Consider the following 12,701-nt stretch of genomic DNA (forward strand, 5'->3'; position numbering starts at 1 on the left):
AAGTCTGGTCCAATAGATGAAGACGTTTTATGGATGCAACCTAAATATGTTTGAATTGTATAATGGGAAACCAGACATAAAATTGCACATCAGACGAGCGGTCTCGATTTATCAAGGTCAAGAAGAAATACGAGAGAAAATTATTCCTCTGACAATCTAATTTTTATTGGATAATAAAGATGGAGTACCTAAAAATAAATTCCTCATTAAGTCTTGATTGAAAGATGAAGACCCGAAACACATACGTTTCACATGAGATGCAGGAAGTGTACGATTACTCTTCAAGACATCTTTTTGTTATCATTGGGTTGTCCTTAGAAGTTTCGCAAAGTCCTACTCTAATTATCTTTTCATCAGTTTTTTGAAGGGTTTGCGCTTGGAGGTTGCATTTCCCAAGCGCAGTTTAAAGCGTCGTCAGCAACTATAATGGCTTCTTTTTCTGCACTGACTACACCCTTGGGTGTTGGGATTGGAATGGGTATCTCTTCGGGGTATAACCCTTACAGCACCCAAGGTATCTTGGATTCCTTGTCGTCGGGGATTTTGGTTTATATGGCTTTGGTAGATTTGATAGCTGCGGATTTTCTTAGCAAGAGGATGAGTTGTAACTTTGGGCTGCAGATACTGTCTTACTGCATGCTTTTCCTTGGGGCTGGATTGATGTCTTCGCTCGCAATTTGGGCATGATGTCCCTCCCCTATATAGTTCTAATTACTGCCTTGTTCAATATTTGATTTCATATCCGTTTTTTCTCTCTCTCTCCCTCTTTGTCATTAACCAGCTATCCAGCTTAAGCTTTTCATCTCTTACTAGTGTACTGATGGAAATTAAAAAAATTATATAAGCTAGTCATCGTGGTTTGAGTGAATGTTATTTTTATCAATGTGGTTTCTAGGGACCTTCGGCATGGTGTCTTTGGTTAAGTGGTTGAATCTTCTGTGCATATATATATATATATATATATATATATATATATATATATATATATATATATAAATCTCTTCCCTGAGTCTAAGAGTTCCTTTAGTTCTGAAACTTTGCATTAATCTATGGCAGGTAAAACATCTACCGACGGCACTCATCCTCGTTCTCGTCCTGAATACATTCCCAATCACATTCCCGACCCGTCATATGTCCGCATCCTGGACACCACCCTTCGCGATGGCGAGCAATCTCCCGGAGCTGCCATGACGTCCGATCAGAAGCTCGGGATTGCTCGCCAACTCGTGAAGTTGGGCGTGGACATCATCGATGCCGGTTTCCCTTCGGCGTCACAGGAAGACTTCAACGCTGTCAAGATGATAGCGCAAGAAGTTGGCAATGACTGTGACGCTGATGGGTATGTTCCAGTCATTGCTGCACTATGTAGGTGCAATGAGAAGGACATTACCACAGCGTGGGAGGCTGTGAGATACGCTAAGAAGCCAAGGCTAATACCTTTCATTGCAACCAGTTCGATTCACATGGAGTATAAGCTCAATAAGACTAAAGAAGAGGTGCTTCAAATTGCTATCGACATGGTCAAGTTTACACGCAGTTTAGGTTGTGATGACATCGAGTTCGGTGTTGAAGATGCAGCCAGGTTCCTCCCATCTCTTTTTATTTAATTAACTACCAAGACATCGCTGCCAATACATTGGTCTTTTTGTTTTCACATATATTTATAATACAACTGCAATAATAAAATTAAATATTTTCATTGGCACTTTAAACAAATTAAAAAATCATTGAAACAGATATAGGTAATTAAATTTTCTAAAATGATGGAAATTCAAGCAGAGAACATATATATATAATAGTAGAAACAATTTGTTATAATAGTCTTAAGACATTGTCTAAAAATACAACGTTGCCACAATCACAATAAATTTAGAAGTACAGGATAAGCACAAGACATTTGATCCATTGACTAGTTCCTCTCATGCAGAAGAGAAAATAAAGGAGATCGAGAAAACTATTTCTTTTACATTATATGTTTTCTCTCTAAAGTCTCAATGAGACAATTACACTGTACAATGGTTATAAATAGAGGTCTTTTCCTGTGTTAAATTAATATGGGCTTATTTACCCATCATAGAAAGCACATACACAAGTCTGCCACATCAACATATTACTAATTGCTTTATAATAATAATAATAATAATAATAATATTAATCGTAATAAACATTAATATAATAATCATATAATTGGAACTAATCAAACACCATAATATATATTTTTAAGATCATGTTAATTTGAGCTTTAGGGAAAATAATATCACTTAGTATGATGTCCACTATAAAACAATCTAACATTTTGAGGTTTTATTTTTGCATTATCCAATCTTTAATTATGGGATCAGATCCGATACAGAGTTTCTTTATAAAATTTTGGAAGAAGTTATCAAAGCTGGGGCAACAACTCTGTGCATAGCTGATACTGTGGGCATAACAATGCCATTAGAGTTTGGAGAAATGATTGCTGGTATAAAAGCCAACGTCCCTGGAGTTGAAAATGTTATTATTTCTGTTCATTGTCATAATGATCTAGGACATGCTACTGCAAATACAATACAGGTATACGCATATAACTCTCTTAATGTAGTTGTCAATAACACGAGATTGATTTTTATCTAGTCTTATAACTGCTTTTAGGCTGCCTGTGTTGGTGCAAGACAATTAGAAGTAACAATTAATGGGATTGGTGAAAGGGCCGGTAATGCTGCATTCGAAGAGGTTAGTATGAATCATCTATTGTGTAATGAATTTAATAGATGTTAAATGAAGAATAGTTCTATTTAATGTAACTTTTCTCTTTAGTAACTTGGTGAAAATAAGGATTACTACTCTCCACTAAAAAAATTGGAATTTCCAGTCCATATTAGACATATTAATGAAATGATTATATTTCTTACCTTGTCACTAACCCCCGAAATTAAACAACAATGCAACTAGGCATCTTGATAATTAACATTTGGAAATTATGAATAGTGCTAAAATTACATATTTCATTTGCCCTTATATGAAAGGATGATTTATAAATCTTCGAGTTGTGTAAACTAAATCAATTAATAATTAATATGTTACCATTTTAAACCATAAATAGTGGTGCATAATAAAAAAAAAACTGCCATTTAAATATAAATTAATAATGTGTCAATTATTAATTAGTTTAGTCACTATGACACATTGACATGTATGGACATCATCTATACAGGCTACAATTTATCTTGATATACCAACCCACTAATTAAGGTTTTATCTTTATATTTATTGATATTTCATTCTCTCATAGCAATGAACAAGCTTAATTAGAACGTAATAACAAAATATCCACTCCATCTACAACTTGTTCCACACCTGTAAGCAATTCAACCACTTTACTTCCCTCATGATTCCATCCTTCCTGCAACATTCAGTATTGTTTTCATCTTTGACAACTTGATTTCTTCAATTATTTCCTTTAGCAATCTCGTTGTTTCTTTCAACGTACCTGTTTGAATACCGCATTGCTGTAAATTCCTCTCCTCATGATACCTACTTGGACTAGTAATCACTCAATGCCAAATCTACTTTTGATCATAGCCTCTTCGTGGTCGATCTCCTTTTAATACCTACTTAATTTGCAAGGTTTTTCTTTAAAAAAAACAAGGAATAAAATCAGCCAAATTAATTGATTAGGGGTAAAAAGTACAATTAATTTTTTTCTAAAATTGTCAACATCTTGCATTTCTCAAATTGGTACTTCTTATGTCTACTCAAATTGGTATCTTTTTTATTAAATAAAAAAATATTAATTATTAGTTTGCTAATGTTTTTTCTAATAAAATAGATCGAACTAATAATTTCACTCTTTTAACTACTCAATCAATCTTATATTTCTTTAAAATTAATACCTCTTTATATATACTCTTTTACTCCTATTAGCTAAATCATTTTTAAATACATTTTAGTTATTTCTAGATAGATTTCCAACAATTTGTGGATAAAAGCTTTAAAAAAATTTACAATTATGAATATTTTCCATCGACTACTAGAAATTTTGTAGTGACCGACAAAACCTGTTCATATAAGTTAAAAATCTGTAAGTGCATGTTAGTAGGACATTGACCCACGGACACTGATGGGCCCGTCCATTATGAAAGGTATATAGAAACAGTTGTTTGACAGTCACTAAAAGAGCTTTAACTATCACCATAGCCTTAATTTTAGTTTTGGATGTCTTGTGACAGTAGGCAAAAATTATTGACTTATATAACTACAAATTCTATGCTGTAGGTAAAAGTAGACATTGATAAAAAAAAATTAAAGTTAATTAATTTTTTAGTCTTTAAATTTTTTAAAATTTTAATTTTTAGTTTCTCAAAATATTTTAAATAACTTTCAATTTTTTGTTAATTTTCTATTAGCAATTTTAGTTTTTATTTTATTTTTAGTTCCTTCTTTATTTTTATTATTCAAAAATTAATTCTTATTTTTGTGAATTTTTAGTTTCTTGTTTATTTTTTATTTGAGATTACTTTATAGCAATAAAAATAAATAAGATATTAAAATTGGAAAAAAATTTAGAGAAATTAAAAACGATGACAAGAAATTAATGAAAAATTAAAACATAACAAAAATATTTTGAGGGACCAAAAATTATATTATAAAAAGTTGAAGAATTAAAAATTTAACTATTAATGACTTAACGGTACAGGTTATAGCGGGAGGTAAAAGAAGATATTGATAATAATAAATGTGTTTTCTTCCACCGTTCAACATACTTTATTATACCCTACATAACAACAACTAGATACAAATTATATGATAGTGAAAACATTTTTATTATCTCCAAATCAAGAGCATCCAATTCCAAATTAAGCTCATGCATTGCACAGATAGATAAAAAAAAAAACAATACATCAGCAATTGTGGATTGGAATTCCAACAATAGTGAAAAAATTGACTGTTAAAACAAGTGTAAAATATGACAATAACTATCATAGCTTTTTGTTGACAACAGATATAGTATGAGAGAGAGAAATTGAACTGAACAGTTGGTTTATTATAAAACTAAGCATGAGAGCCGAGAAAAGAGTAGTGAGTTTCACTTGATCAGACAAGGCTATATGATGCTTCTTCAAATCCTAATACGTAGTATATGAATCATTATTAAATTCTTCCTTTATTACCAAGGGTTTTAATTATAAGACTTAAGAACAGACATGCACACGCGCACACCCACGTGCACGTGTACTACTTGCTTCATATTTGCAAATATTACTCTTGTATATATTCTTTTTTATTATTAAATTATCATCTCAGTCACTTAAGTTCATTTTCCTTATACTATAACTCATTTAATCTATTTTATATTCAAGGTTGTGATGGCCCTAAAATGCAGGGGAGATCATGCCTTAGGTGGTCTTTATACTGGAATCAATACAAGACACATATTAAAGACAAGCAGGATGGTTGGTTTTATTTTCAAACTATATATTTATCATTTTTAAGATATTTTTCTTCCTTTTAAGTTACCTCTGTTAATTAAATTCAAAATTTTATAATCTTTATCAAGGTCGAAGAGTGCTCTGGTATGTATTTACAACCACACAAAGCTCTTGTCGGTGATAATTCTTTTCTCCATGAAAGTGGCATTCATCAGGTTAGTCGAGTGAAACACATGCATTGTGTACTAAATTATAGACAGCACTTATTATTATAATATTCCTATGATCTAAAGCCTAAAACTATCATGTTATGAATTTTTTATCTTTTATGCTACAATTTTTTTTCCTTTAATAGTTTGTTGATGTTATTAATAAAATAGAATTACAAGTTTTAGCAAACACTTTATTGGCCAAAATTTAGAATTACTTGTATTACAGTTTTTTTTTATTCGTAAGTGAACTTTCATAGTAGGTATTGCAAGTGGATCTGTACATAATGTTGTGCATGCATATTTTGACTTGAATTTCTTTACATTTTCCCCTTTAATATTTAGTTTTTAATTTTGGAATAATTAAAACTATTTGTTTACTTTAAAGTCTTCTAGAACAATAATACTCTTACACATGTACACACAGAAATAAAACAGAACCTCCACATTTGCAACAGTAGCTACGTTAATTTCAATTGGACGGTAACGATAACATTGGAGCATTTAAAAAAAATGAGGGATTAAATTAAACTTTTTAATAATAAAAGAATCTCATTACAGAAATTAAATACATAATGAGACTAAATTAGTAATTAAGCCTTAATCTTTTCATTTTTAAAATAATATTTTTTGTTTGCATTCCAGACTAATGCCTTCTATTTTTTAATAGCTGGCTTCTTAACTCTAAGTCCACATAATTAAAAATAATACTTTGATTTAGTTCCTTGTTGATTTTTTATTTTTATTTCTACTTTTGTAGGCTGGATTGTTGAAGCACAGAGGAACATATGAAATAATATCTCCGGAAGATATTGGTCATGAAAGGTCCAATGGAGCTAATATGGTACTAGGGAAGCTAAGGTATCCCATTTTGCTATTTCTCACAACTCTTTTGTCCCATTTTTTTGTGAATCTAATTATTTAAGGACTGATAGTTATATATATATATATATATAACAGTGATCACTTAATATATGAAGAAATTGATTGTCTACCAAAATAAATTACATTTAACCTACGTACCCTCACGAAAGACCGATACTTAATATTTGCTCTAACGTGAGAGGATTCACTCCCGTTCATATAGAGAAAATTAAAAGGGGTGAGGGAAGACGCTTTTATTCTCGTCATTAATATATAAATTTTAATCTATCTTAAACATTTTTAATTTTAGTTAAAGAAATTGTTTATTTTAACATTTTTTATGTTCATTAATCCTTATTACAAGATATACATTATTCATATAATGTTGAAGTATCTAACAACATATTTTAACCAAAACTGACACATATCATTGAATCAATAAGAGGTAGGTATATATAACAATATTTATAAAATTAAATATTATAAATATAATACATAAAAATAAAAAGTAAAACCAATTAATAAAGATTAGAAAAATAATATCAATCATCATTTAATCACAACCTACAATGGAAAGTAAATATTCACTTTTATTATAATTATTTTAAAAATCATCTCAACGATGATTTATAATTGAATGATAAAAATTATTTTATATTATAAGTTCATGTTAAACTTTAAAAATTATTGTATTCAAGTATATATTAATCTATAGAGTGATTATTCATTTATTTTTTTAATTAATTAACAATCATAATCATGTTTTAAAAAATTAATGTAATTTTATATTAGATCTATTTTATTATTTATATTTTAAACAATAGTCGTATTATACTAAAAATCATTTTTAAACTTTGATGATTAGACAATATTGTTTACTTGACACACATGCACACACAAATAGAATAATTTGTTAAAAAAATGTTTATTTATTATTTCTATTTGTTTGAAAGTTTTAAGAGAATAACTATAAAATATATAAATTAATAAAAATAAATAAAAAAATTTGAAATACAAGAAGCATACAAATGAAATATATGAAACATTTATGAAAAAATAAATAACGAAGTAAAAAACTAAAGAAGTTTAAAATAAATAGAGCGTCTAACACTGAGCAATGTTGAAGTAAATTATAGCATTCATGTACAAGAATTTTATAGTTAGTTAATTATTATCTCTATTTGTTTGAAAATTTTAAGAAAGCAACTATAAAAATATAACAAAATAAAATTGAAATGTTGGAAATACAAGAAACTTATAGATGAAATTAATAAGTGAAACGTTCATGAAAATAACATGAAGTAAAAATAAAAAATAGTTTAAAAATTGAAAACTACGGGGGAATGTCACCTAGTTTTTTTTTTCTTTTGTATTATACGTAAAATATAGCTTAAATATATTGAGTGCATGGAAAATTTATAAATTTTAGATTTGGCTCCTAATAAATTTTCTTTGCTTTGAATCACAAAAAAAATTCCAGATTTTGTATTTGGTCCTTGAGTTTTTTGTATTATTATTTTGTATTTCGTTCAGCTTTTATAGTTAACTCTATTAAGTGGTTCCAGAAATGTTTACAAATTTTTCTTTTAATCCTTGATTTTTTTTTTTTTTTTTTGCAAAATCGCTGATATGTTTTCCATCAAGATGGTGGCGTCTCTAGTTAATAGAGTGAATATAATGAAAAGGATCAAATGCAAAATAATTTTTTTAAGAACCAAAAATTAAAAAAAAAAATATTAGAGACTAAATACAAAATTCACCTTAAATTTTTTAGGAATAAAAAATATATTTATGTCTAAAATATAAATGTTGGAAATTTGTGTGCCGTATATTATAAATACTGAATTACATGAACATGAATGCCACAATTCAACATTACTCATAATGTTAGGTGTTCCATATATTTACTGTTAGTGCTATGGTAATATTTAATTTCGAAATAATTTAAAATCATTCGTAGCATTACATGTTCAATAATTTGCTAGTGGATAATTAAAGTGAAGCAAGTGCGAGTATATGAGTATGATCAATAATTTAGCTTTTCAACTATTGTCATATAAAATTGTTTAATCATTGAATTTATTTTTTTTAATCAATTAATTTCTTTTGCTTGTAAAAAATAAAAACAAACAATTGTTTGTATGTGATATCATTGATTCGTGGTTTATTATTATTTATTTGTAATTCAGTTCATTGTTTTGTTACTTTAATTTGTATCTTAAACTTCATATATATCATGAATTTATGACTCATTTTCCCTCCATTTACCCTTTTACGTATATTAGTGGACGCCACGCGTTGAAAAATCGACTCCAAGAGGTATGGAAATGTTTTTGTTATATTCAAATTCATATTGAATGTTTTCCGTTGTTTCATGAGTTATTCTCTACTTTTGTCAGCTTGGTTATGAACTTAGGGATGATGAATTAGAGAGTGTGTTTCGGAACTTCAAAGCAATGGCTGGAAAAAAGAAGGTTAAGAATTAGTTATTTTTCTTTTCCTTGCATCTTTTTTAACTGTGAATATATTATCTAGTAGCTACGTGTACTTAACTTTGTGAACAAGTTGGGTCTACGGTGATTTATCTACATCAAATAATTAATTTGACGAAAATGAATTATATTTGCTCTTTGTGTTTTGCATAAAATCAAGGTCAAAAAGGATAAAATGATTATGCATGCCTATTGGTACAACATATGGATTATTTCACGAATTTTTTTAGCGTACATAAAGTTCCTTTATAAAGTTAGTTAATTTGTTTATAAATTCACAAGTAAAGATTTATTCACTCTTGATTTAACTCAAAAGTATACAAAGAGCTAGCTTAACCTACTAAAATTATTTGAGGGTGAATATACTTTTTGGTTAACTAAGTTTTTATTCTTTAAATATTTTAAAATTTGGTTTTTAATTTCCAAATTTTTGTTTGATTGATCAAAGTTTTTTAAATTTTTTTCATTAACATTTTTAATTACAAAACCTTCATTTGACTAGATAAAGTTATTGAACTTTTAAAAATTTTAATTTTTAGTATCCGAACAAAAGTTTAAATTTATTATTTTTATTTATTTAATAAGATTTTAAAGACTAAAAATTATATTTTTTAAAAGACTAAAAGATTAAAAATCTTAATAAAAAAAATATTGAGAAACTTTCACCCGTCAAATAAAAGTTTTACTGAAAAAAAAAATCGAGAAACAACTCATAATTAACCTGTACTTGTGCACCTTACAGATGAACTCGCTTTAGACGGCAAATTCTACTAAGGAGATGAGCATATGGCACTTCTAATATGCCTGAACTAATTATGTATTGCAACTACAATAGTCACTCACACTAGTAATTAAGGCTTTTTCTCATCTTTAGAAACAAACTATAAGCGTACTTATAAAGATTGCTTTGGAATATAATTGTAGTTGTATTCTTGAAACTAATGACTTCCTATTGCCTGACTCTAATGCTTGGTGTCCTTAGAGAGTTACTGATGTTGACCTTAAGGCATTGGTATCAGATCAAGTTTGTCATGTAGAACCTATTTGGAAGCTTGATGATTTGCAGGTAAATTTAAATGTAATTAATTTAAAACTATATGTTTGATACAATGTCTTGAATAACAATACAAAGAAAAATTAATCAATATCTTTCAATGTAGGTGACTTGTGGAACTATGGGTTCTTCAACAGCATCTGTCAAACTTGTTACTGTTCATGGTAGCACACATGTTGCTTGTTCTGTTGGTGTGGGACCAGTGGATGCAGCTTACAAGGCTATTGATCTCATTGTGAAGGTCTGAAATTTGATAAGTTCCTAGTTGCTATTGATTCCTTTTGATTAATTACATCGCTTATTATTTCTATAGTTTGTTATTTTTGTGTATTCTTTATACATCTATTGGTATTTAACGACTCACCTTTCAGAAAGAAATAATCAATATTTTATCATTTTTCCCTTTCCAATGATTAGGGTTTTCATGGAAAAAGAATGGGCTAGCTAGAAGGTTATGCATATGATGACAATGTCAATCTTATTTTTGTTTAAGATATCAATGTGAAGATAAAATCTTTAGGCTTTTTAGATTTTTTATTTTACAAAATTTGTAATTTTGATCCTTCTATTTTAAAATTGAGATATTTTGTCCCAATGTTTTTTTATAAAAAAAATCTATAATTTTAATCTCATATTTCAAAATATAAATATTTGATTTCTATATTTTACAAAATCTGTAATTTTTACTCCTGTATTTTAAATAATCCATAATTTTAGTTTAATATTAAATTTTTGCTATATTTTATTTCTTTTATTTCTTACTTTGTAATTAGTTAATCATTTTTTGATTATATCTTAAACCAATATGTTATGTTTAGGATTCAATTAGATAAGAAGAAAAGAAATAAAACACAAGTAAATTTGAGAATTTAACCAACATTACAAGTTTTTTAAAGTAGGAGGGTTAAATGTTTCTCTTTTAAAACGGGGAAACTAAAATTATAATTTTTAAAAAAAATAAGAGAATTAAATATTTTAATTTTAAAATTAAGGGATTAAAATTATGAATCCAACAAAATAGAAAGATTATAATTGCATTTAAGTCAAATCTTTATCAAAACTCCTTAGCTTCCTTGGTTATATCATAGGGAAATTTCTTGGATCATCAATCATAGTCATTTTTCTGATTTCCTTTTTTTATTATAAATAGTGTAAATAGCCAAATTCATACTTAAAAGTGCAAAGTATTGATAAATTAATTCTTAAAAGATGAAAAATTTAAATTTAGTTTTTAAATATGTAAAAAGTACAACAAATTAGTCATGCATACAATTTAATGACAAATTGATCCCTAAACTAGGAATATTCATGGGTCCAATCTACCTGTGATATAACCCCACCCAATTATATTGGGTTGAATTTCATAAGGGTTTTAGGTCGAATCCAATTTAAGCCAATTAAGATTAGATCATAAATGAGTTGGGTAACAAATTCTTTTTTTAGCCCAACTCAACCCATATCATATAATTAAATTTACTATTATATAAATTAATTATTAAATATAAAATACATTAATGTTTAACTCACATAGTTTATTAAATTATTAAATTAAGCCATTCCATGATTTTTTTTCTTTTTTATATTGTTATTTTTATCTCTATCTTGATTTTGTTTATATTTTTTCATGTTAATGCAATATTTTATTTGTATCTAAAATAAAAATATTGTATTAATATTGAAATCATTAATTATATTAATCAAATATTGACACAATTTGATTTTTAGTACATTTAGTTATTATATACTTACAAAATATTAGACAAAATAAAAAATATTTTTTAAATATTCAGATCTAATTAATTTAATTTGACCCAATTCATTTGATTGATCGAGTTGGTTTAGGTTGAGTTTATAAAAAATTATATAAACCAGACTGAACTCAACCTATTAAAATTTGATCAAATTGGATAACATGTTTATCCAAACTTGATTCAACCTGATTGGTGAATACCTTTATCTTAAATTTTATAACTTAATATCAAATTGATTTTTGAAAAATATAATTTATTATCAAATTGATCATTAAACACTACAACTTGATAATAAAATTGTCTCCAATTTAAAAGCTAGACTAATTTGTTACACTTTTTACACATTTAAAGATTAAATTTATACTTTTCATCTTTTAAGAACTAATTTATCACCGTATCACACTTTTAACAATAAATTTAACTAGTTATCCATTATGTGATGGAGGAATCTTATACTATTTTATGCAGGAAACTGTAAAAGTACTTGAGTATACACTGAATCCAGTTACAGAGGGAACTGATGCAATTGCAACTACACGTATTGTAATTCGTAGAGAAAACAACAAAACACTTACTCATGCTTTGAATGGAAACTTTGTTTATCCAACATTTAGGTAATATTAATCCAAAAGTTGATTGCTTTAGTATATCATTTTCTTACTAATCTCGCTCATGCACAACTAATGTTCTATGCTCTCTCTTTTTATAGTGGGACTGGAGAAGGAGTGGATGTTGTTGTTTCTAGTGTGGAGGCTTATCTTACAGCACTAAACAAAATGCTCGATTTCAAGGACTGATTTATATTTGTTGAAAAATTTATAGCATTTGGGTGTATGAGTTGAGACTTCATGTTATAAATTCAAACGAGCTATTTATGATTTCTTTTGTTAACCTTAAATATGGAACAAATTCTTCTAGAA

The 12,701-nt window shown here is 27.7% G+C and overlaps 1 protein-coding gene across 1 annotated transcript; it reads left to right on the top strand.

Annotated features, from left to right (window-relative positions):
- The first annotated feature begins 324 nt into the window (after positions 1–324).
- Positions 325–12,701, top strand: LOC114399934 (probable 2-isopropylmalate synthase). The gene is made up of 13 exons (XM_028362164.1): positions 325–514; positions 1,057–1,582; positions 2,343–2,556; positions 2,635–2,715; positions 5,343–5,435; positions 5,540–5,626; positions 6,381–6,481; positions 8,770–8,803; positions 8,884–8,958; positions 9,959–10,042; positions 10,137–10,271; positions 12,250–12,395; positions 12,491–12,701. Exons 1-13 carry the CDS (start codon positions 427–429, stop codon positions 12,576–12,578), a joined length of 1,752 nt encoding a protein of 583 aa, XP_028217965.1. The 5' UTR covers positions 325–426; the 3' UTR covers positions 12,579–12,701.

Source organism: Glycine soja, chromosome 19, assembly GCF_004193775.1.
Source record: "Glycine soja cultivar W05 chromosome 19, ASM419377v2, whole genome shotgun sequence".
NCBI classification, from domain to species: Eukaryota; Viridiplantae; Streptophyta; class Magnoliopsida; order Fabales; family Fabaceae; genus Glycine; species Glycine soja.

Bases quoted from the DNA above. Each gene is read 5' to 3' on its own strand.
- LOC114399934 (XM_028362164.1), top strand. From the start codon at position 427: ATGGCTTCTTTTTCTGCACTGACTACACCCTTGGGTGTTGGGATTGGA. The intron at 6,482-8,769 runs GTATCCCATTTT...TACGTATATTAG, and splicing joins ATGGTACTAGGGAAGCTAAG to TGGACGCCACGCGTTGAAAA. The intron at 10,043-10,136 runs GTAAATTTAAAT...CTTTCAATGTAG, and splicing joins GGAAGCTTGATGATTTGCAG to GTGACTTGTGGAACTATGGG.